General features: G+C 42.0%; 3 protein-coding genes and 1 long non-coding RNA gene across 16 annotated transcripts in view; 3 read left to right on the top strand and 1 right to left on the bottom strand.

The window, feature by feature from the left end:
- Window positions 1-13,316, top strand: part of gramd2aa (GRAM domain containing 2Aa) — a 28,416-nt gene extending 15,100 nt beyond the window's left edge. For 2 of the 4 annotated variants that reach the window (XM_019886965.1, XM_019886968.1), the window contains exons 3-11: window positions 1,800-1,857; window positions 3,518-3,815; window positions 5,418-5,521; window positions 5,940-6,038; window positions 10,138-10,209; window positions 10,287-10,343; window positions 10,594-10,771; window positions 11,891-11,984; window positions 12,715-12,953. In XM_019886965.1, coding sequence (XP_019742524.1) covers window positions 1,800-1,857; window positions 3,518-3,815; window positions 5,418-5,521; window positions 5,940-6,038; window positions 10,138-10,209; window positions 10,287-10,343; window positions 10,594-10,771; window positions 11,891-11,984; window positions 12,715-12,856 — 1,102 coding nt within the window. In that variant the 3' untranslated portion in view covers window positions 12,857-12,953. The other 2 variants (XM_019886967.1, XM_019886969.1) reach the window with 2 other exon arrangements.
- Window positions 13,317-19,052: 5,736 nt separating this feature from the next.
- LOC109525854 (uncharacterized) lies at window positions 19,053-21,771 on the top strand. Its single transcript, XR_002170214.1, has 3 exons — window positions 19,053-19,223; window positions 19,296-19,427; window positions 21,375-21,771. It is a non-coding gene; the product is annotated as an uncharacterized LOC109525854 (long non-coding RNA).
- Window positions 21,772-22,182: 411 nt separating this feature from the next.
- On the bottom strand, window positions 22,183-25,159 carry senp8 (SUMO peptidase family member, NEDD8 specific). 3 transcript variants are annotated; one of them, XM_019886673.1, is made up of 3 exons: window positions 25,083-25,159; window positions 23,301-23,949; window positions 22,183-22,846 (listed from the first exon to the last, which is right to left on the bottom strand). In XM_019886673.1, the coding sequence occupies exon 2, from the start codon at window positions 23,946-23,948 to the stop codon at window positions 23,322-23,324; it is 627 nt and encodes a 208-aa protein (XP_019742232.1). In that variant the 5' UTR covers window position 23,949; window positions 25,083-25,159; the 3' UTR covers window positions 22,183-22,846; window positions 23,301-23,321. The 3 variants fall into 3 exon arrangements, with proteins under 3 accessions (XP_019742232.1, XP_019742231.1, XP_019742230.1); XM_019886672.1 differs by lacking the exon at window positions 25,083-25,159 and adding an exon at window positions 24,429-24,513; XM_019886671.1 differs by lacking the exon at window positions 25,083-25,159 and adding an exon at window positions 24,057-24,497.
- The window catches only part of myo9aa (myosin IXAa), a 96,849-nt gene continuing 96,425 nt past the window's right edge, over window positions 24,773-25,196 (top strand). For 5 of the 8 annotated variants that reach the window (XM_019886661.1, XM_019886660.1, XM_019886664.1 and 2 more), the window contains exon 1: window positions 24,774-25,062. The gene's annotated coding sequence lies outside the window, so the exon portion shown is untranslated. Of the gene's footprint in view, window positions 25,063-25,196 lie in introns of all 8 variants that reach the window. The other 3 variants (XM_019886659.1, XM_019886662.1, XM_019886656.1) reach the window with 1 other exon arrangement.

Raw genomic sequence — 25,196 nt, 5'->3', positions numbered from 1 at the left:
AAGTGCGAGGCACTTTCTTATGCATTATATCACTGTCAGGTTCGAGAATTAATCAAATAATGTTTTGGATCCCCCAAACGCAGACATAGACAAAATGCAAATAAAAATGTTTATGATCAAAAACGCAAAACCGACAAAGGCCAAACAGAAACCGCTGGTGACAAGGAGCCAGCAAAAACAAGGCATAAACAAAAAGCACTTGCAAAAGGCAAGGTAATATGAACACCGAGAATACAAACGGCAAATGACAAGAGTCCAATTCACACAACAAACAAAAGCAAGCTCAAACGACTAAGCCATGACCTTATTTACAAAACGAGCAACTGAGGGAGCAAGAATGACTACGACAAGATGGAGAGGTCTAGAAAACAACACTTGAGCATGAACAACAAAACGCGTCAATAATCCGACAAGAGATGAGGCAGCTTGGCAGTCCTGAAATCCATGGCAAGGCTTGATTGGAAACAAGGAACAGGTGCGCCTGCTGGAGGGAAATGCTGAAGCTGAAACAAAACAAACAGCCACATTCTCTTTGAAAGATGATCACCAGCTGAGAGGTTATCCAAAAACATTCGTCTTGCCACTTTTCGTCTTTCCCGTATCTGCACGCAGTCAATCGCCTCGCTGACCTCTAGTGTATGAAAAGTAAGTCCTTTTTCTGTTTAGTCTCCAGTCTTACCTCCAATATGGCATTTTAAAAAACACAATAGCGGAAAGGGATTTCTCTCCAAGACCTAATTATTCCGTATTTTATCTACTGGTAGATGAAGTATCCCGCCGCGTCAGCCCTCCTCAGGCAAGAGGGATTCGATGATGTGCATGTGTGTTTGTGTTTTCTGACAATAAACAAAACAGTAACCCACTGCATAATCTCCGGGGCATTGCCGCTATTTGTGGGCAAACAACGGAATATTCCTCTTTGATTGTGCTGAATGTGACAGCGTACACCTGCATCCTGCAGTCATGTACACAGACGCACACGCACACACACCCGCGCTGATGATTGCACGTGGCGCTGAGGCACGCAGCCAGCGGGAATTGTCATGCGGTGTACACGCACACACACACACGCACGCACGCACGCACGCAGCGCGCGCGCACACACACACACACACACACACACACACACACACACACACACACACACACACACACACACACACACACAGATGAAAACACCACGATACCGCCTTTCATCAAGGCTACCAACAACACCTTGCCTTCATGAGTGTAAATAACCCTCAAATACACGACTGCTAACCATCTACGCCACAGGTGTCAAACTCAAGGCCCAGGGGCCAGATCTGGCCCGCCACATCATTTTCTGCGGCCCGTGAAAGCAAATCAAAGATGTCAACTTTCATGATGCTTGCTAAAATCCCGACCAAAATTTCGAATTCTCCTATGTAATAAATAAAAGTGATATTGTAAGCATTTTCTTGTGACCAAACCCCTCATTACAGTAACTTCAACAATAGGTGAATAAACCGTTATTCTTGACTTCCTCATATGGTTTCAGTCATAACGGCCCTACAAGGGAAACTGTAACTAAAATCAGGCCCGCGACAAAAATGAGTTTGACACCCCTGATCTACGCGACCAGTTTACCTTGTTTGTGCTGATGTCACGATGATGTCGCCAGCCTCAAATAATGGAAATTAGCATCACAACCATTTTTTTAACCCATTCATGCACCAATAATGATAACCTGTGACCTGATAACATGAAAAGCTGTCCGCTGCCATAACCGCTGTCCCCGAAAGGGTTAATCACACATCTGCCTTTTAATTCTATTCCAGGTTTCATCTGATTGAAGAGCTGTCCTATGAGGATGTCAAAAAATGTTACCGTGGCTCGGTGAGTGTCATCCCTCATTGTTGGATGTATTTTTACCCCTCTTAACTGGGACATTTAATTATTTGGCAACGCCTTGTTAATACACAAACAGAAGTAAAAGTCACAAACAGTAACAAAATATGAAAGAGCAAGCATTTTTATTTTCAGCCACGCGTTATGCGGCTTTTTGATGTAGGCCAAAAATCATTCGAAAGCAGAATAGCAAGTTGTCATCTTAACTTTGTGCGTTGTGACACAGGAAATTCTGCATACTTTTCTACGAAAGCAAAGCTGCAAGTGGAATTTTAGAGGGCAGATGTATTAGACATTCTTGAACGGCGGCCATTATAAAATGTGAATCAACGAGAGGGGAAAAGTTTAGCGCCACTTCAATTGTATTTCCCGTCATACAGGCTCACCACAATAATATTAATTTGTGCAAACAATAAAACACTCTTAAAGCACTCACTATACGAATGAGGAGGGCGTAATAAAAAATCCTCTACTCTATGCGCCTCTCACGCACACATACACACATACACACATGTCAAAAATTGCTCATGGTTGCTCCGTGTCACAATTAAAGCATTGTCAGAATAAAAAAATCATGAATTAAATTCCAAAATGTCATCTGGAAGAATTATAGTCATCCTTTTTTTTTGATGAAATATTTTTCTTTGACCAATGTATTTTATAGCCTTTTATTTTATGACGCTGCATCAGTTTGAAAAGTAGAAGTGAAAAGCACCAAATGTGATTATCTTTTTCATTGGCTTCATCCACCCATCCATCCATCCAGCCATCCATCCTTCCATTTTCTGTTGCCCTTCTCCTCATTAGGGTGGTGGGTGAGTTAAATAAATCCTATCCCAGCTGACTTGGGTGAGACCCATTGTACTTTATGGTCTTTAATTAACCGACCAGAAGAGAAGGGGGGGGGGGGGGGGGGGAGCCAGCGAGAACATGCAGCTATTTGTGAATAAAATGTGCCGTTGACCAGTGTAATTATGTGACAGTTAAGACCGTCACGTAAAAGCAATTCGATTCAAATGGTGTCCTCAGCACTCTCATTTACAGCTGATTGAGATCATTCAAAGAAACCTTGAGACATGATTGCACCTTGCTTCTTGATCCGATGTTTCATCCAAATCATGAATTCCAAGTCAGTAAGTGAAGACCGCCGCCCCCTACCCGCCTCTATTACTGTGACCTCCAGTTCGCTCCGTTTTCCTGAGGAGACGAGCAGCCTTGAACTATTAATAGAAGGACAATAAGAGTAAGCCAGTCAAAGTGGAAAGAGATGGACAAGAGAGAGGGAGGGAGAGAGCGAGTGAAAGGAAAACCGGGTGGCAGAACGATGGAAATGAGTAGGAGGGAGGAGAGCGGGGAGTGATTGGGACAACTCACGTATTTGGACGCAGGAGGATTTGGATTTCGGAAGGAGTCGCTGTCCAAGGCGAGGAAATACTGGGAAGGAAAGGGGTCACCCCTTGTGACAGTCCTGGGCAGTGTGTGTTTTTCCAGCTCGGACTTATCAAGGGCAATTTGAGACAGGGAAGCCTTGAGTTTGAGGACCGCGCTGGTGTGTGTGCTCGTGTGTGTTTATGTACACGGTAGCCAGGTGTGCGTGTTTTCTCGTAGACTAGCCGGTCACCCGTACTGACACACCTCAGGGGAACAGTGTGTGTCTTGCAGCGACTTGCTTCAGGCCATGGATGAGTGTGTGTGTGTGTACGGCGCCAACGTGCTGAGCCTGGTGCAGAGCTCGCCGCCTCTGAGGGAGCGCGTGGTGTCGGCGGTGAGCCGGGTCGGAGCGGCCGGCGGCTGGAGAGGGAGTTCCGGTGCCGTGCGAGCCGGCCGGTCCGCCAAGGAGCTGCTCATGACTCTGCCCTGTCCCTCTGCACAGACTGTCAGCAAGTACAACTCGCAGTACCACAAACTCTTCCAGTGTGTGCCCAAGGATGAGCTCCTTATGAAAGGTACCTGGCAGCGAAAACTTCTGCGACTAAGAACTTTGTCACAACAGTTTTACACCTCATCTATACTTGCCGTGTTATTATGTGCTATGTGTCATTTGTACCAAATCCTATCGACGGTCCTTTTTTTGTTTCTGTTTTCCCTCGGTCAAAAACATGATTGGTATGTTATGCTCCAGGGCTGTTTTCATCTGTTCTGAATTTGTATCATTTTTCTGAAACACAGATTTGGAGACAGCGGAAATTGATGACATTTGTTGTGGAGCAACAAACTGTTTCATTCACTTGCTAATGCTCTATATTTGTGGTTGCCCAAAAATTTGATTGCACTGAATGGGATTTTCATTTGGCAAACTGGTCCTTTTTTCTTTTTCTTTTTAGACTTTTTCTTCTGTTACTAGTCTTCAGTAAGAGACATTTTAAGGATATTTGAAAGGGGACACACAGAACTTTTTTTTTGTTTGTTTTTGTGGACACAATACAAATACATTGTGTGTACAAAATGCTTGTCTGTGGCCACGCGATGCAAATGTGTAGCTTACTACTGGACAATTGGGCCAACATAGCGAGCTCCTTTTGCTACGTGTCTAAGGTATGAGGCCTTGGAGAAAGACAATGGACAGGGATACAAAAGTGAGACATTCGTTAAAAACCGCAGGCTCTTGACAAGAACAGACTACTACAAAACATTTTAAGGACACCAGGCATTGGTGACTCCAGCAAAGATGCACATATTTTCTTACCCAGAGGCCAAAGTTCACGATAATTTACCCACATATTTTGCCTGCACATTATACCTATTACATGGCCACAAAATCGAATTATATGTGCATGTTATAGCTATAGAAAAAAGAAATCCTGCGTCTTTGGGTTTCTAAATGCTGGTGCTATTCTTTGAAGCTTGTTTTATTTTTTTTTTCTTTTCAACATAACACAAAATTGAGAAAATCTTAACCTCATTTGCTCAATCCAAGGCATAGCATGGCTTCCTCGATTACTTTTTTTTTAAACAATGAAAAGTTTAACACTAAACATTTACACATCAGTTATAGCACAAAAGACAAATCTCAACAATATATTCAAAATATTCCCGATCTTCAGTGATTTTACATACATTAAAAGTGAACAACCGCCATTAACTTTAAAGACAATGACAGTGAAGCACAATTCTCAAGATGATGTAATGCCGAATTGGCAAAAAAAACAAAACAAATCTGTAAGACAGACAACCAAATGGAAACAAACATTAAAAATGAACCACCACCATGAACTTAAAAAAAAAGACAATCTTCTCATGCCTCATGACAACATATTCTTATCCTGTGCAATGTTTGTTATCTTGAAATGCCATAAATTGGGATCTTCATCAACTGTGATCCCCTCTAAATACAACATGTACACATTTGCAGTTCTAATTCCTTTTTGTAGAGAGTTAAAATGTTAGCATAACTTCATAACTAGCTCCAACCGCTGCGGCCCATGATATGAATTCCCATAATTACAACTTGACTCTCTGCATAGCCGTGAACAACGAAATAAATATTACACTTTTGTAAATATGAAATCGAAAGAAAAACAATGTGTGTTTGTCTCTTGTTTCCTCAGTGTACTCCTGCGCTCTTCTCAGAGATATCCTCCTCCAAGGCAGGCTTTACATCTCTAGAAATTGGCTATGTTTCTATGCCAACCTCTTCGGCAAGGACATTAAGGTACCGTACGGATCACGTTTTATTCAGACGATCAAAAACTGGACCTCCAGTTAGTATTGAACTCCAAGGAGTTTTAATCGTTCCACGCCATAACTGTGCTGTGAAATTCCACCTGAACCCGCTGGTTTTTTTTTTTTCTTTCATGCTATGCATCCTTCCTTCTTTTTCTCATTTCTTTGAAACTCAACCTCTCCTGATAGTTGACTGACAATAAGCTTCTTATTCAGGCAACATTCCTTGCATACTGACGAAATAAGAAATGTCTCTTGCCCCACCCCCCGACTGCATTTGCTCCCAACGTCCCCATGCTGTGGGGGTTTTAGCCATATATATCTTGTGTACATACCAAGAAAAAAAAAGATGTTTGTTTGTTTGTTTGTTTAAATGCCCGTTTCCATCTTCTCCTCTCCACTTGTAGGTGGCTCTCCCCGTTGTCTCTGTGCGGTTGGTGAAAAAGCATAAAACAGCGGGCCTGGTGCCCAATGGCTTGGCTATCACCACAGACACTGGCCAGAAGGTACACACTCTCGTCACAGTCACTGTGAGTTCAAATGCTTGCGCTGATTAAGCGCAAGCGTGTGTGTGTGTGTGTGTTTTCCAAGGCGAGGTGTGACGGAAAGAACAGCGCTATAGATAGCAACGGCCTGGAAGCATGCTCAAGTGGAGGCCGTTTTTTCCAACACGACAGTGACGTTTGACATTCTGAAACTCCCTGTATGCCAGACAAGTCATATTTGTACTTTTAATCAGCACATAAATAGATGAAATTGAAATTCAGAAAGTACCAGTAAACTACAAATTAACCATGATGAAATTCAGTTGATTTGTAAATTACCCCATTTGAAAGGACAAAAAAAAAAAAAAAAATCATATTTCAGTAAAGCAAGCGAACACATGCACACTAAACAGCAATCTACCAATGCACATTATCGAAGGATAAAGCTTCTGCAGCATAAGCCTGAGCCTGTGAAAATGAGGATTGAGTGGGGATTTCAACAACAGCAATGACAAAAAAAAAACGATACTTGCTAACATGTCGAGCCAGCACTGTGCAAGCTGTACTAGCTTTGCCGAACCCACAGGTGGAAGGTTTTGGGTTCAAATCTGAGATCAATCTGAATCTCTCCTGGTACTTCCTCCCACATTCCTGAAACAGGCATGTTAGGTTCACTGAAGACTGAATTGTCCAATTGGTTGCTCGTCAGTCCAGGCTGTTCACCGCCTCTCGCCCAAAGTCATCTGGGATCTGCTGTGTGTCTAATCTCGGTCATCCAGGTCGTAGTAATCTGCAAAAAATGACCTCCTGACTAGTGGACCCTTGATTGTTCATGACGTTTCACGACTCATGTTCAGTTCAAGAGCCTTTTGGATTATGGCTGAAATGTCTTCAACAACCAATAAATCCAAAATGGCCTTGATTCAACTTTTGCAGATCAGCTGGACTTCAGCTCACCAGCAAACTTAAAGACGACGAGCGTGATAGAAAATAAATGCATGGAGGAGACGCAAAAATACTCGACATTGCATTACCCTCAGAAATGTTTGAAGCCTGTCATGCTGGCTAATACGAGAGCTGCCACAAATGACTATTTTGCCAGTTGACTAATCACCGTTAGTAGTCGTGTCAGTCATCCATCAAATATGAATCACAGCTTATTACACCAGCAAGCAGCTGGTCTTATATACCTATCATGAGTTTACAGCTTGAACTTTTCAACAAATGTGCACATGAACCCTTTCATGCATTCTGTAACCTGATAACATGATAAGGTGTCCACTGCAGTCACCGCTGTCCCTGAAAGGGTTAAAAATGAAGACATCCAACTGTAGTTCCACTTCGCAGCTCGTACCAGTATTCCTGACATGTTCATAAAATGATGGCGCAATTTAAATTCAAGGCGATACCGTGCCTCTCAAATTTTGTATTTGCTGCACTCTGAAAAACGAATGGCACGTTTCAACAGCACTCTGCGTTTCGGAACAGTTGGGATGAACCAGTGAACTCTCGGAAGGTATTTGCAAACGTGCCGTCTATTTGCAAGTGTGGAAAGGAGGCAGAGTGCTAGCAAAGGTGTGTGCGCTGTTCGTGTTTCGGCGTCACGTCGTTATCAGACTTCTGCAAAGCCTTCTGATGAGCTGACCATTTCAATCACGTGTGTTTGAGAAGGGAAACATCTCAAACATACAAGAAGGGGACCCTCGAGGACCGCAGTTGGTGTCTCCTGTCGTAACACGAGTGTCTCTTTGTCAGAAATAGAATCAGGCATCAACCACAACAAGCTTCCTTTTTAGATGCTTCTTTCTCACTGCTGTGCTGCCATGAGGCGCACGTTTGCATTGCATCAAGTGTTTTGCCGCAAAATGAGCCCTTCCTTCCGGTCTCTGTCGGTAATACTGTACCGGTTAGCCATGACACTTGGCACAGTGCTTCTGTTTACATCATGGTTGACCCGGGCTACCACAACTACGCATGTGCATTGCAGATAGGCAGACTGCCAGCAGGAGCACCAGGAGACAAGGCAGTTAAGAGAGAACTGTCATAAATAAATAAATACATACATATATACATACATACAAAGAAAAAAAAGATCTGTCAGCTATTAAATTGATGGATTTGGTCACTGTGGTGGTTGTGAACTAATTGGCAGCCCTACTTAATGCATCCAAGTGACAAGGCTCGTACAATATATATAGGAAGAGGTGTGTGTATACAGCAATCCCTCGTTTATCGCGGGGGTTACGTTCCAAAAAGAACCAGTGATAAGTGAAATCCGTGAAGTAGTGAACATTATTTTTTTTTCCAGTTATTATACAATACTTAACTATATATAATTTTATCAAAGACCAAAACCTGTTTTCAAGCCCAACTCCCAAAAAAAAAAAAAAAAAAAAAAAACCCCAAAAAAAAAACGTTTTCAACACTGTAATAGTTTTCAACTATAATAGATTTTGGAAATATTGTACTGTCGACACGCGTCGCCACCCCTCCTTGACAGACCAGCATCCGCCACTGATATATATATATATATATACAGAGAGCGAGAGAGAGAGAGAGAGAGAGCATTACACCCCCATACCATGTAAGTAAACCCTCAGAGTTCTGCAAGCAGTATAGTGTTGTTATGAATGCTATGTACTATTTTTTTTAGCTCAGTTCTAGTGTTAAAACATTCAGTGTGGAATTATCTTTTAAAGTGAATTCACACAGACATGCTCATAAAGTGGATTTATTGTGAACAATTCAACACCATGACAAAGCACAAGCAGTGATTCAATAGAAATATCACCAAAGTTCCTCAAACCCCGCTCTGTGCCACTCAAGACACACTTTGATGACAAAACATTCGTGGAGGAGATGAATTATGGACGTTTGGCTCAGCACAGTAGAGTAGGGATTGTTTTGTACACACCAATTTGTTTCATTTATCTGAACGTTAGCCGATGAGATCTACGGTATCTGTTCAGTTTAGAGATGATGTCATCTTGTTGACATCATTCATCTCTCTGTAAATGGACCCAAGACCGCCTTGTTGGCACAATCGAAAGCCATTATTGCTCTCGCACCTTTGAAGCGGCCCATTTTTAAGACGGACAGCTGCACTGAATTCAAAGACAAATGACACTTGAATCTCCATTTTTTTTTTGTCTTTTCTATTTGTTTTCACACCGCTAGAAAGTTTCAATGAAAAGGTTTTAGACTAGATAGATTAGACTCAGATAATCTTTTTTTTTTTTTGTCCAACCAACCGTTTTTACAGTATGTAATATTGGTAGAATGCTTCTCATGAATTAGTCTCTCCGCTCATATACGTCAGTTCATGTGTATTACCCCTGAGCAGACAAATAGTCATGTTAAATAACTGCACAAACAATCATGACTAAACTTTAGAATTGTGTTTTCAGCATGATTTAAAGTTTGACTGCTACTTAACAGAATCCAATACTATTTTTTTTTTTCAATCTTTACAAGTTGTTTTGTGATGATTGTGTTTGTCTTGCTGTTGCAAGGGAATAGAAGAACACTGTCCAAATGTCTGATTAAGATTATCCTGCCAACACAGCAGTTCTGATATGAGCTGGAGATCTTTTTGAAGTAGATAAAGTTTTGCCGTGCAAAGTGTTACATGTGCATGACTCATTGTCTATCAAGGTCTATAACCGCGCTGCTATGTGTCTGTGGGATTATACAACACACATACGGTACTTTACCGAATGTACCGTATGTGTCTTCACAACTGTTCTGTCTTTGACCTGCTGATTACGAAAGTAGAACAGCATTCTTTCGGAAATAGAAGTTGGGAGGGCTCGTTTTATAATCCCGTCCCTGACCACTTACTCATGATTGCTCCTCAAAATATTTTGCACAAATGTGATTGAAAATACAATATCGTCCTTGTGCACCAAATTAAATAGTTTTCATCGCTAATGGGTTTTTTTTCTTTCTTTTTTTCCCCTCCACAAAATGTTTTCAAATCTTTTTTTTTTCTTTAAATTACAACTGGACCAATTCAAAAATCAAGAAATCTTTTACAATTGCAGTTTAGATCCTTCGGATTGCTCATCAGAGCAACACATGATATACCTTGGATGTTGACATTCTATTTTTATTTTCTCAGTATGTATTCGTGTCACTTCTATCAAGAGACAGTGTGTATGACGTCCTTCGAAGGATCTGCACACACCTACAGGTGCGTACGCACTCAGTGCCGTGCAATGCGTACGAGAGACAGCGTGTCACTCAAAGTGATGTCATGTCCCTCTGCAGGTCAATGGGAAGAGTCTGAGTTTAAAGCAGTACATGGAGGAACCCGCCTTATCGCTGGTTCGTGTCAGCATCTTCGCCAGAAACGGTCACGTTACACTCGGGGGGTTGACTTGCAGGTTTTTGATACAAATTTTACTGTCGCTGACATGATCATATACCACAGAAAAAAATGTAAGCAATTCTAGGGAATATTTGGAATTTGAAAAAAAAGATATTTGCTTCCCCCACTCAATAATTTACCATCATGTCTACCGTATGTATGTTAAGGTCCAGTAATTGATTTCTGATGTATTTTCTTCTGGTCCAGGATGAATTCCCGACCCCTGACGAGTTTCCAGTGGTGGATGAATTCCCATCAGTGTTAAAGTGGAGAAGGAAGCCCTCAGTGGTGTCTGTGTCCTCCTCCCTTCCTGACCTGGTGGGGAACTCCAACAGCAGTCTGAGCACTGCAAGTACACCCTTCAAGTCAGAGCAGCCTTTGGAAGGTCCGACACTGTGATGAAAACAATTTGCGTATCGGGCAAACTGCATTTTCAATTTATGTCATTTGGATTATTTGTGCCTGTATGTGCATGAAAGAGCAAAATGCTCCGCACTGGAGAGCGATTTTTCTGTTACATAACAGCATGTTAAGCTCCAAATGGAGTGTGAAGGTCGGGGGTGGGGGGGTTGGGGGGGTCATATTAAAAAGATGGAGCGGATGCAGATCACATCCAGATAATCACTAAAAGTATCCGCCGTCAGAAAATAGTTGGGATGCTTTTAAACGGACGGGTTTAATGTGATTGAAAATATGCACTCACATTATTGTTTTGTTTTGTTTACAGTTAACCAGCATTATTTAAGCAAAATACAAGAGCTGTACAAACATTTTCTTGTGCAAACCCTTGCCCTTCAAAGATTAGAAGGCTCGGTTTTGATTGACACTCTCAGAAATGTATTTATTTGACAATATGTTATCATTATGCACATCATTTTGCTTGTTTAGTTCACAGGGATCTAGAATTGTACTGCTGGTCACCTTATTGAGATACATTTGAGAGACAAAACATCAGAAATCATGAAACGCAATACAGTAATATAGTAACTAAAAATAACATGATGTCATGTCAAAAAAACAAAAAAAAACAAAAAAAAAACATGATTGACAAATATACTATTTTTACCGGTAATTTGTATGGCAGTAGTGTTGTATTACACGTATTTGCAATTCACTACTCGCAAAGTCAAATTCAAGTATAGTATTGCTCTGATACCTTCTTGCTGCATCTTGGTGGGTTGCAGTGACGCTAGGCACATTTATACAGAGTCTAAAAGAAAACAATTACTTCTCATACATTTTGTGGGAACAACTTATAAACTTCTTTAGGAGGGCTGTCGCAAATTTGTGCAATTTTCGTCAGGGTTTGGCTCCAATCCCTCGCCAATAGCAAGGGAACACTGCATTGGTCGTCAATTTCTCATAACCAATACATGCCTGCTGCAACAGATTTAAATCTGAAGCTTGGATAATTGCTGATGAGACATTTGTGTGTGTGTGTGTGTGTGTGTGTGTGTGTGCGTGGGTGTGTGTGTGTGTGTGTGCGTGCGCGCGTGTGTCACAGAGCGGGCCCTGCAGACAGACAGAGGCCTTTTATCAGAGCCAGTGGCAGAGTTGGGCCAGATGGAATACCAGCTGCTCAAGTTCTTTACCCTGCTGTGAGTGTGGAACACAAACGGGAACACGCTTACACACACTAACAACAGCTCAGTCACAGGTCCACACATAATGCGAACATAATAGATGGCAAGTAGTCATGATGTCCTGTCATGTAGCATTTGGCGCAAATAAAACACACACAATATTTCCATGACTCCAGATTTGCTTTATTCTTGTCCATCCATCCATTTTCTGTTGTGCTTGGTTTCAGTTGGGTAGCAGGTGAGCTTAAGCTTATCTCATCTTACTTTGGTTTCAGACTTTGGACTGTTTGCTGGTCAATCACTTTGCACCATTCTGGTTCACATTTACGCTTTTGTTTAAAAAAATAAATAAATGAATAAAAAAATCCCCCTTGTTCAAATTGGTTGGCTGTTGCCCCCCAGTGTTCACTCGGACATATCACAATACTCAAGAACGTTTATTATATACACATCCTCCCTGCAGATTTGCATATTGAAAAAAATATATCGAACAGTGTTATCTTTTAAGGTATTTAAATTATTTTTGGATGTGTATATGGGGGGGTGTTTTTTCTGTTCTTTTTTCCCAATTCCCCATGATTTTCATGAAAGGCATATTAAATGTTTATCTGTGGTGTTTTTAAAAAAAATAATTTTAGGGGTTTGTAAAAAGCAGAATTCTTCGAAACAACACTAGGAAATCCAATGTGTGTGTGTGTGTGTGTGTGTGTGTGTGTGTGTGTGTGTGTGTGTGTTCTCTTGGCAGTATCATTCTGCTCATCCTTTCTTCGTGCTACCTGGCATTCCGTGTCTGCAGTCTGGAGCAGCAGCTCTCCTTCCTCAGCAACCCGCATTTGCCCCTCAGGGAGAGGTCACTAATAATCAATCAAACTACTAATTTACTCTAAATACACACGCATAAGATGCCTACTCTATGTGTGAATCAATAGAGGAGGAGGCGAGGCATAGACCAAAGGCTCCGTCAACTTGTCTTGCTTTCCCGTTGTCCAGGTAACCTCTGCGCCCTTTGACGGGCCTTCGGTTTGGCTGCTGGTCAAGCTTCCCACGTCTAGATCCAAAATGATCTCCGACTCTCCAATTCATCGTATGACGACAAAAACGTCAACCCGTCCCCAGACGTCCGAGGACCTTCCCTCCGTGGGACAGGTGATCACTTTGAGACTATGCAAAGAGACTTTTTATTTGTGTTCTGTAATGACCCTTAGGAAAGTGACTGATCATTCAATAGAGTAAATTACTTGAAAAGACTGAATGTAAAAAGGCATTTCATTTGTGGCTCAGTCAACTTTACAGAGACCGAAACCAAATAACCCGTCTGATGGTCCTCACTTGTGCACTTTAAAAAAATATATATATTAAAATGTCCAACTAATTTTCAAATCATTTTTAGCCGTATGTATCATTCTTGGACAGTGGAAGAGTAGTTGAAACATGTGCCTAACAGTTCTGAGGTTCCAGGTTGCGAATCTCAGCTCGGTCATTTCCATCTTTTCCCCCGTGCTTGAGTGGCTTCCTCCCACATTCCAAAAACATGTATGTTAAGTTAATTGACGGCTCCAAGTTGTTCATGGGTGTGAGTGTGAATGATGGCGTGAGTGGCGAGATGCGCCCTGCAATTTGCTGCCAACCAGCGCGGTGTTTCACGCGCCTCTGGCGCGCAATCACCTGGGATAGGCTACAGGCCACCGCGACCCTAAATGGGGACAAGCGGGACTCAAGATGAATGGATGGATGGATTATTCTTGAAGAGAGGTACTCACTTTTGAAGGTATTCATGCAACAAAGGAGACAAGGTTGCAACACTTGACTGAATGAAAAGATCATTTAACTGTAATATACCGAAGTAATAGCACCTCTTGTGTGTTGATTACAATGTGAATGCAATTATGAGGGAACTAGACAGCAAATGTCTATTTATAGATGTATTAATGAGAGTGGTTTATTTTATACATTTCAAATGAAGCGCTCACTGATATACTAATGATGAGTGGAAATGTTATCATGACTTTGCTGAAGGATATTGTATTGATTTTTGTTGACTAGGCATTGTTCTAGTTTAGTAATGAACTCCCTGTTGATTAAATTGGCGACAGACCAAACCAGGAATGTTTGTGTGTCATTTCTATCTGTGATTACCGGTAGTTTGAATACTAAAACGTCAATTAAATGACAGTAAAGTAAATAATTTGTCTTAGCATCACAACAACACTGGTTTGGATGTAATCATTACGTTTGATCTCAATTCATAGGACAACTACCACCGTATACTATAATTTGCAATGTGTATATTCAATTCTTTTTACGAGTGAGATGATGTCTTCAAACAAATTTTCACATTTTTCATTAACTGTATCTTTACTTCTTTAAAATTGATTTCGATGCAAATAATAACAGGAGCCAATGTACTGTAGAGATGAAACTCAATTCATTTGAACTTTGTGGAAAAGTGAACATTTATTTCAGTACAGTAGTCCAATTCCAAAACTGAAATTCGTGATGCATTGATTCAGTACACGCAGTGAACTATTTTAAATAATAATGATTTGCTTTTTGATCATCTAGATGGCTAACAAAAACCCAAAATTCACCATGTCATGAAATTATAATTCTATATTGCATAAGAAATTTATCAACATGAATATGGAGGTTATATCGGGAATGGCGTTCTGAAAATCAATGTCATATCTTTGATGATACTGTACAGGGATTCAACTTTTTAAATTGAACTATTGAAACAAATGAACTTTCAAAGTTTTTGAGAAGCACCGACAAATTGCCTTTATATAAAAACATTGAAAAAATAATCTATCCAGAAAAACGATGCATGTACTGCTGAGAGACAAATATTCAATACAAGCTAATGAAACATGAAAGCAAGACCGGGAAACTCATTGCCACACTTTGCACAAAGACCACAGATAATTATTGCTCACATCCACCAGGGGACGCACTCTCACTATTATAGTCATTTCATTTCATTTCATTTATTTTACTTTTCAGCTGGGCAACTGAATTACGGGTCATTCCAGAACCGGAAGACATTTTACGTTCCACTCATCAACTTTTAAATCATCCATATGCAAAATGCTAAAACATGCTGTTTCTAAGACCAAATCTAAACAAGAATGCCTGAAAATCGTTTTTACAATACTAAATAAGTAGGAGAAGCCCCTAAAATGTCGTTTTTTCTCTTATATTATTTGTTTCGTTGCTGTCTCTTATAACTGTAAATTATTATTATTCATGAAACCTGTGTCCCACAACATGCACGCCACGATGTTACCACCACTTTTTTAGCATGGTAGACGAAAAGGAAAGCAGTGAATCGCACGATATTCCGGACGTGACATCATCAAACAGTTTTCCAAAGGAATGGAGACAGTCAAGGTATGTCCTTTCTTCATTTTGGCCTTGTACTTCGATGAACTGCTACTTGGGAATTTGCCCTAATGCACACCAATCAGAAGTTGGTGTCCTTGATATACATATTTTTTGTCAACACCATGTAATGAGTTTGTTGCATGATGTCAAAGTTGGAATCATTTTGATGATTCACCCTGAAAAGTGCCACTTTTTCAGGAGAATAACTAGAGCCTGCAGCTCTAGTTATTAATACGAGTAGTACGAGGGTCTGTGGTTGTTTACACAAACCCCCCCCAAAACAGTTTAAAGCTCTACTGAATGCACTTTGTATGAATACAGCATGAAAAAAAAACACTTCATTGTTTCAATATGTTTTACTGTTTATTTTGTGTGTGTGTGTGTGTGTGTGTGTGTGTGTGTGTGGGTGTGTGTGTGTGTGTGTGTGCTGGTCAGAAACAAATTAGGACATATGGCCAGATGGGCTGCTGCCCTCCAGGGAGTCATATTGTTTGTCCCGGAATGCCCCCCAGATGACCTTTAACCTCTCTGGCGTAATTGAGAACGCTGACTGTAACATCATGGTGATGGTTAGCATGACACATGCTAAAATCATCAGGACCCAGGCAGTGCTTGCTTGGAGGGTCTTGAACACAGATATGCACCATAGACACGCGTGACTTTCAGTGTGTAAAGTGAGAGGCGCGGCTTCCGTTTTAATTCCCTGAACACACAAACCTTTATTTGTTTCCTGAGCTCGATTGTGCCTTGTTATGGCTTAATTTGACTGCAGGAGCAGAATACTGCACATGATTAGTGGTAGATAATGGATAGTGATGGATTTTATTGAACAGTTCTACTTTAAAAAATATGGGATTTGGGACAGTTTTACTTGTCGTGACATATTGCGCTTATATTTAAGTAATGGCATTGAATTCCTGCGTGGAGTTTGCATGTTCTCCCCATGCCTGCGGGGGTTTTCTCCAGGTACTCCGGTTTCCTCCCAACATTCCAAACACATGCATGGTAGGTAGGGTGGTCCATTTTGGAAAAGTTTGTCGGATTCGTCGGGCCGGGTCGGAAATCTTGTCGATACTATGACACAAGGATGTGTGCAAAATTTTATTCCGATCGGATAATTTTATCCCGTCCCGCAGAGCGACCAAAGTTTCCCCTATGGAAAGAATGTTACGGGCTGAATGGTAGTACGGTTTCTCCCGTACAGTAAGGATTTTGTTTTGCTCAGTTCGCACTTGCAATAATTCAAAGACGGAAGACAGGAACGCATGTATTGCAAAAAAGGCAACCGTGGTTATCCTTCAACACTGGTGAGATTGTTGGTCCATGTTAACTGGTCCATCTGTCTATCTGTCCATCTGTCTATAATGTCCATCAACACTAGTGACACTGTTAGACCGCAAAAAAAACGAAATCCGCCGTGCGTGCCATCCCATGCCTACTTCGCGCACGGGTGCAATGCCCGGTGTCGCTCCACGACCTGCAGAAGGTGCTGTCGCTGTTCCTCGTCGCGCGTAATGGCGCCGCAGAACGCGCTGATGAGGGCGACGCCCCTCTCCGCAAAGTCGTTCACCACCCGTAGGTGACGAGCGCGCCGACGAGCCGTGGTGAGCTTCGGGCTGCCCAACAAGCCACACTTCGGTGGCTGAGCGTGAGCGTCTTGCAGTTGCAGCGGCCATGCTGAACGCAGGCACAGCCACGACTAACGCAATACGCAACGCTTCTCCTGGCCCAGCAGGAACTGCCGATCCTCGTGCTCTTTTTTTTTTTTTTTTTTTCGATGTCGAAAAGCGTCCTCAGCTCAGCGTCCAGTAAGAATTCCGGCGATTCTCGGCTTCAATTGAAAGATATTAGCTCGCCAGTAGGTGACCGTTGTGTGTTAGGCGTGCGTTTGAGTTTGTCTCCGGCTGCTGAGAGCAGCGATGGAATGGTTAGTTAGTCAGGAGGTGATCGTTCGGGCAACATTCAGCCCAGCCAGTGTCACGCATGGCAAAATACACGGTTAAAATACACATGTTCACCCTATTGAGACCAGTTGTTATGGTGGAAACTTTGGCCGCTTTGCGGGACGGGAAAATATCATCAGATCGGAATGAAATTTTGCACAGAACCTTGTACCATAGTATCGACAAGAATTCCGACCCGGCCCGACGAATCCGACAAACTTTTTTTTTTGCCATGAAAATGTGGACCACCCTAATGGTAGGTTGACTGAACGTTCCAAATTGTCCCTCGGTGTGATTGTGAGCGTGAATGTTTGTTCGTCTCTGTGTGCCCTGCGATTGGCTGGCAACCATTTCAGGGTGTACGCCGCCTCCTGACCGAAATCAGCTGGGAAAGGCTACACCACGCCCGCGACCCTCGTGAGGATAAGTGGATTAGAAAATGGATGGATAGCTGGACACATCAGGGTTTGAGTCTCTGCAATGGCCTTCCTGTGTGGAGTTGGCATGTGTTCTCAGTGCCTGCATCGGGTTTCTACAGGTACTCCAACATCTTCTCACGATGAAATCAGATATGTTATGTTCATTGAAGAGTTTAAACTGCCCATGGTGGCATTATGAGGGTAAAACGGTTGTTTGTGTTTATGTACCCCGGCTGGCAAACAATCCTTCCACACATCCATTGAGCGTCAATGGAAATCACGACAGATAAAAGCGTCATTAATTGAAATGCAGCAGTTCATCTTAACATATCACAACAACCACAAAATGAACTGCTCTCCACAGGGTCAAACATTCAGGCTGCACGCCTCCCTCTGCTGTCATAAATCCAACACGGAGGCAGTGTAACGCTTCAGTGACGGTCATTAAATGGGTGCACTTTTGCATGGGCCGGTGCATGTAAGCATATAATAAAAATATAGCTTAACCTGCTAATGATTAGCACATGTTCTAGGAACACATTCTTGAATGAATTAGGTTGGGTTATGGCATTCGTCCACTAGCAGAACTTGCTAAGACGCTTCAAAATATAGTAACCCTTTCATGCACCAATAATGATAACCTGTACCCAATAACATGATAAGCTGTCCACTGCAGTAACTGCTGTCCTCGAAAGGGTTAACATAGAAACATAGAATAAAATATTTTGAACAGGGATGTCAAACTCATTTGTGTCGCGGGCCACATTGTAGTTACGGTTTGCCTTGGAGGGCCGTTATGAATTTTGGGAAACCAGCTAAATGTTTAATCACCTCCACATATTACAAACACAGCGTACAACAAATTGATGAATAACCAGTTTTAAAATCAAAAATCAAGAATAATGACTGTCATTGTGGATTACATACGACAATTTGACATTTTGGTTCATACTTTAGCAAGCATCATGGAACTTGACATGCTTGATTTGCTTTCGCGGGCCACATAAAATGATGTGGCGGGCCAGATCTGGCCCCCAGTATTTTATTTTTTTTTGTTGTGTTTTGGTGCCAGGCCATGTTGATGGTTGGTGACACCAGCAAAACCAGCATATCATCGCTGTCCTGTGGAAAAACATGTACCATATTGGCCCGAATATCAGACTGTGTTTTTTGCATTGAAATAAGACTGAAAAAGAGGGCGTCGTCTTATATTCAGGGCCGTCTTATATTCGGGTCAATACAGTATGTTCATTCTTGTTATTTTTTTGCACATTTATTGCTCAGTTGCCCCTGACCGAACACACCGAAAATTTGCACACACAGACCCATCCGGCAACACGGAAACAACTCTGCTGATAAATCAGTTTTACCAGTATCGCTTACTCTCCCACATCCGTTTGTTGACAGCTAAGTAATCTTCAACTTTGACTTCCATAAACAGAAAATAGGGGCAGAAACAAAACTGTTGTATTCTTTTGTCGATTCTACGCTTTGAGCCTGAGCTAATGAAGGTATACGTTTCTATTTGTTACAAGGGGCTGAGCTGCTTTCTGATTTCACTGTACAACTGACCTCCGTTACAGCCCAGGCAAGTGAGATGGACAAGCCTGGCTGGTACTTCAACATTTCAGTGACAGCCTGTGAACGCAGAAGAGAAAAGTGATTCCTATCTCAGCTTCCTCATTTTATTGGTGAAGTGTGCTGCTTATATGGAGGTAACTCGCTTCACACGTCTCAAATGTGCACGTCTGCAAACAGAACTGGATGTCACTTTTCACGTTTCCGTAGTATAATTTGTCAGCCTGTCACAGGGCTTCACTCTCACATTCACACCCATGGACAATTGAGAGTCTTTGGTGCATGTTTGTGGAAAGATAGGGTTGTTCATCTTCTATTATTCTGTTTTAAAATGTTATCATTATATTTTATTGTTATTATCGTACTTCGATCAATATACAATATATACATACACACACACACACACACACACACACACACACACACACATATATATTTAATTTATTTTAATTAATTTATTTATTGACAATGCAGATTGGGAAGTGGCGCCCTGGTGGTCGAGTGGTTAGCGCATCGATCTCACAGTGCAGAGGTCGAAGGTTCGATGTCCTGCATGTTTTCCAAGTCTCCCTGTTGCAACACACCTGATTCAAATGAACAGGTTCAATGTCAGGCTTGCGCAGAGCTTGCTGATGATCTGATCATTTGAATCAGGTGTGTTGCAACAGGGAGACTTGGAAAACATGCAGGACACCGGCCCTCCAGGACCGGAATTTGACACCCCTGCTCTAAATTGTCCGTAGGTGTGAGTGTGAGCGGGGATGGTTGTTCGTCTCTGTGTGCCCTGCGATTGGCTGGCAACTGGTTCATGGTGTCCCCCGCCTACTGCCCGAAGACAGTTGGGATAGGCTTCAGCACCCCCCGCAACCCTAGGAAGCAGTTTGGAAAATGGATGAATGGATGGATAATGGGAAGTGGAGAGGGAGACATAATTATCATGACACTTCTGTTCTTCTTCTTATTGATATTGTTTTATTGCAAACTTATCATCAGTATACTGAGCAGCCAACATGGAGATCTGTGTACTACTTTTGCCATACTGTACGTTACTTGTGGGGTACCGGCGGGTAATCCTTAAACTCACAAGTGTCACAACTCAAGGCCCGAGGGCCAGATCCGGTCCGCCACATCACTATGTGGCCCGCAAAGGCAAATCATGTGCTATAACTTCAAGTTTCTTGCTGAATAGAAAACTGCAAATAGTCTTCACTTTTAATAATGTTGAGATATTGCAAGCACTTTTGTTACCAATCCCCCTTTTAAAATACAGTACATTGAAAAATAGTTTTTTTTTTTTTTTACACATTTTGATTTCTAAACTAGCTATCCATCAATTAGTTGTTTGTATGTGATATGAGACGATGATACATTTGCTGTATGTGGGTTCACAATCATAATGGCCGTCTGTGGGGAAGCAATAACAGCAATGTGGGCCGCGACTATTTTGACACCTACACTTTGGACTTGAACAGAAAGAGGAAAACTTGTGTAGGTGCCAATTTGACATTGGTTGAATTTTGAGTATTCTATTTGCTGTTTAGTATTGATATGTTCAATTGGCATATTTCCTAATTTAGTAGAAATAGTCGTCATTGTTATTTTATGCATCTCTGAGTGTTTCTTTTACAGAACTATTTGTTGTGACGTCACGCGACTGGCAAATGAAGACAGTGTGGAGAAGGAGTCAGAGAGAGAGATGAGGACAGCTCAAGATTAGAAGCGATACAGTTTTCTGACCAAACAAATCAGACATATAATACCGACAATTAGACAAACTGAAGAGAACCTTTTTTGTGGACTTTATTTTTTAATAAACAGAAAATACAAAGAAGTCAATGTCGTGTACTTGTTTGCGTTCAAGACTCGTCGTTACGCTGGCCTCAAAGGTGCACCGGAATAGCACCGACAACTTGATTCCTTCACAATCTGTCACTTGTAAGCTATTGGCCACTTCTAACACATCCAACTGCACATTTGTTTGACTCACTAGCCTATGTGCAGTTATACACGTGCCCCTCCGCTTTACCACACACCTGTCAACCCTAATGATAGTGGTTCACAATTACTGTTTGTGTTTCTGGCAGTGTCACGTCCCACCTTGCGCAGCAACATCGCTCAGCTCATTCACCATTGTTCAACACATATCAAGGTAATCTGTGTTTATCTTTACTTTGTCGTATCGAGCACAGATGCCGACTGCCAAGGCGGTGAATAACCCAAAGCATGGCATAGCAGTGTCTGACTGAGTAATGTGGAAGCGGGAGGCTGGTTCATCCAACCTAAGGCATCAACAATTTGGTATGCTTGTCTTTACGAATGCGAAGAGCCTTAAAACATAGCCTTAGTGAAGGATATGACGCTTGTACTCATTGTGAAATTTTGGTCATCATTGCGTCTGTCAGTGGTAAATTCTTACTTGTGAGCCAAAATGATTGTCTGTATGCAGACATGGAATGTGTTCCTGGCATCAAATTCAAAATGGGAGAAGATTTGGGTGGTGGGGGGGACAATAGTATCTGCTTGAACATTAAACATCTTGTATTTGTAACGTATTCAATTTGAATATAGGTTGAAAGGAATTTGCTAATGATTGTAATATGTTCGTATTTACATTTTAAACAATATCCCAATTTAATTGGAATTGGGGTTTGGAAGGCTCAAAATAGTTTATAGGTGTAAAGTGGGATTATGTTTGTCTTTGATTGTTTGGTGACACCCGTGACCTTAGTGAGGGTCAGCAGTGTAGAAGATGGATGGTGACCGATCAAGTGTGCCAAAATAAGCTAATCCCGCGAGGACGAGCGCTGTAGAAAATATGCCTTAAATTTGTTTGTTCTTGTAAAAATTTGAATGTAAATGAATCTGAACCTATGCATATGACAAAAGTAACAGTTTGAGGATAAAACTGATTTATTAAAATAATTAAAACAATGTTCCAACCCAGCAATGCTGCCGACATCCCATGACAACCAAGGCTTGGAATCAAAGTCACATTCTGTCAATTCTTGTTCATGTGACAATGACCTTTAATCTGTGTTAACGTTTTCACTTTTGCCCCAAACTCATAAAATAGAAGTTGCAGATTCGGCTGCCTTTGTTTTGTCCTCACTTAAAATGTACAAGAGACTTCATGCCTTTTTATAGGCATGCTGGTGTTCTTGGGTTTATGTATCACGTGTTGCAGTGCTTACATTAAAGATAAACATGACAGCGTGAGTTGAATGAATCATAAAAGAGTCAAAATATTGTCACTTTCTTCCATTGCAGACTACCATTGAAATAAATAAGATTGGCTTTATTTAAGGAGTGCATCTACGACTCCAGCAGACGATACATACCGGTACTTGGACAAAATTATTGACGCCATTTATTAATGATAGAATAACCAACAATGGCCTCTGAAATAACTAAAAACTGACCAAAGTTATCATTTTCATTCATTCCATTTTTGTCCTTTACTTTAGTGACCAGTGACAATTTTTCTCTCATTAAAGGTGGCGTACTAATGATTTGATCCAATCATTTAAATGCAGTTCTGCATACGGCGAGTTAGGTACTAAGGCGTAGAAAAAAAAGTAGTGTGTTTCCGGTAACCCGACCGACCGAGAATTTCTACGTCGAAAAAAAACTTTACGGTCGGCATTTTTTTCAAACAACCCTCTACATTTTTGTGGAGAGGGTTTACGTCGGTGCAAACTCTCGCGATATTCAAGTTGAGCAATTCAGCGAACTATTTGATGAACACCACGGGCCGAGTAAAAACTGAGGGCGGAGGAGGACGGCGGCGGAGGCGGCGGTGCGCCCCGGCCCCCCGAGTCCAGAGCCGGGATGAAAACTAAATAGGTGGCGGCGGCGTCGGCCGCGGAGCGGCGGGTTCAATGTTTTCTTGTTTTATGTTTTATGGTTATTTTGTTAAAATTTTTGATGGGGAAAAAAAAAACTTTGTCCGACCTACCGAACCTATGCTGAAATTTCTTATTACCGGAAACACACTATCTTTTTTGTTTGGCCTAAGGAAAAGTCAGAGCGCATCAGAGTTCACTGTGAGCGAGACTCCGGATTAATATGCACCATTCTGCTCTCTTCTGCTTAATGAAGGCTGGGGTGAGAGTTTGCAAAGCCAGGTGTGGTTTCTCACATAAGGCCTCAGCTATACAGATGACATACATTCCACAATCATAGCTGTTCTCTTGTACAGGAGTGGGTTGCTCCTGAAACACAGGTTTTCTTCCTGCACCCAACAAGGGTTCGAGCTTGCTAGCAATGCGACGGGCGTGCAGAGAGTTGCTGCCATTTTGAGAGTCATAGTGAGCAAAGTTGTTGGACTTATGATGATACACCAGAAGGCTCCAGTGTGACCCTCCAGCGCTCTGTTCGTTGTTGTCATTCACAGCCAGGAAGACACGACGACGCGAGGCCAGATCAAGAGGGTCAAGAAACATGGCCAACTCCTCTGGGCAGGAAGCACACTTGATAAACTGGGTAACCTCTGGGCTGACAAAGACGGCACTCTCCCCCAGGAGTCGAAAACGCTCACTGGCAAAGTACTCGAAGGCAAATCCGATGATTTGGTCGTTAAGCCAGTGGGGTCCTTCGAGGAGGGACACGTCAGAGCGTCGAAGCAGGCTATTCTGATAGCTCAGCACGACAGGATCCATCCTTCAAACACAGATACCGAGTGTCAGCCAAATACATTTTTAAACGCTGCGTTATCTTGTTCTACCACATTCATACTTGTGAATCAGATGCAGTGCACTTGAGCTCACCTGTTAATTTGAATGTAATTTTTTTAAGTACAGTATTGTTTTTGTCTTGTTGAAGATTGGGCATATAGTTAGATGCAGCAAATGTATTTATTCATTTGTGGGGGAAAAGACGTGCCATGATTTAAAGACATTCACACGTAAACGTAACTGGTAGATGTGACGTAAAGAATTACTTTGTCACTTCTAAAATGGTACAGAGAAGTATCGTGTTCCGGAATCACAGCACACTGCTGCTATGTTAGCATGGTCTTGCTAATCAGATTTCTCAACGTCACAAAAAGCTAAAAATTTATCTAGACGCAGATACATCCCGGAGCTCATCAAATCCGTTTTACTTAGCTCAAACGAGTGTGGTTAATTCCCTGTCAGTACCTAAAAAAACATTCGACTGAAGAAGCGTCCGAAGTTATAACCGCATCCCTCCTTACACTGGCTGCCGTAAACCGCCTCGAGTAAAATTCCCAATTCGCGACAGTGGGAGGAGCCGAGGTTAAAGAAGAAAAAAATTATAGTGGCTCAGAATTAGTTTTTAAAAAAAAATAAATGTACGGATTGTACGCCTTTTATATGGATATTCTGTAGATGTATATTTCGCCTAATTATTTTTTAAAAATTGCAGTATGTTGAAGAACGTCGCCGTCCTGCGTCGGCTTCCTGTTATGTCGCTCGGCCGCGTGAGCGCGCCTGTGAACGGAGCCGCGCTGATTAGCTGATCAGAGAGAGAAGAGTTGGGAGCTCTCAGCATAGCTGCAAAGTCAGTCACGAGCGGCTCTCAATCCCAGCAAACAATTGATACGCACGGATAAACAATGCCGCACTCCGCGGCAAAGGGTTGACCTGCGGGGAGTCAGTCAGAAGTGAGCGGCTGAGGACATAAAAAGACGCTGGAATGGCGTGAAAAGGCAGGGAATTAAATAGGAGTTCAGTAGTGGTGACGGAAGAAGGAGGAAAACTCCAGATTCGAACCCCAGCGACAATATTTCACTTTCGGCGTCCTCGTTTGGAGGTAAGAGTTATTTAACTCACGGAGGTCCACAAGTCCTTTCTTGTTTGGGCAGCTCACTCTCTTCTCTGCGCACTCCATCCTACGGTATTGCCGAGCCTTGTGCGTGTGTGCGCGCGCGCGCGTGTGCGTGTATG

This window comes from Hippocampus comes, unplaced genomic scaffold (assembly GCF_001891065.2).
Source record: "Hippocampus comes isolate QL1 unplaced genomic scaffold, H_comes_QL1_v1.1 scaffold261, whole genome shotgun sequence".
In the NCBI taxonomy this organism is placed as follows: Eukaryota; Metazoa; Chordata; class Actinopteri; order Syngnathiformes; family Syngnathidae; genus Hippocampus; species Hippocampus comes.
The sequence above is the reverse complement of the archived record's forward strand: the minus strand, read 5'-3'. Positions and strand labels throughout refer to the sequence as shown.

Coding starts and splice junctions, on each gene's coding strand:
- senp8 (XM_019886673.1), bottom strand. CDS start 23,948: ATGGATCCTGTCGTGCTGAGCTATCAGAATAGCCTGCTTCGACGCTCT.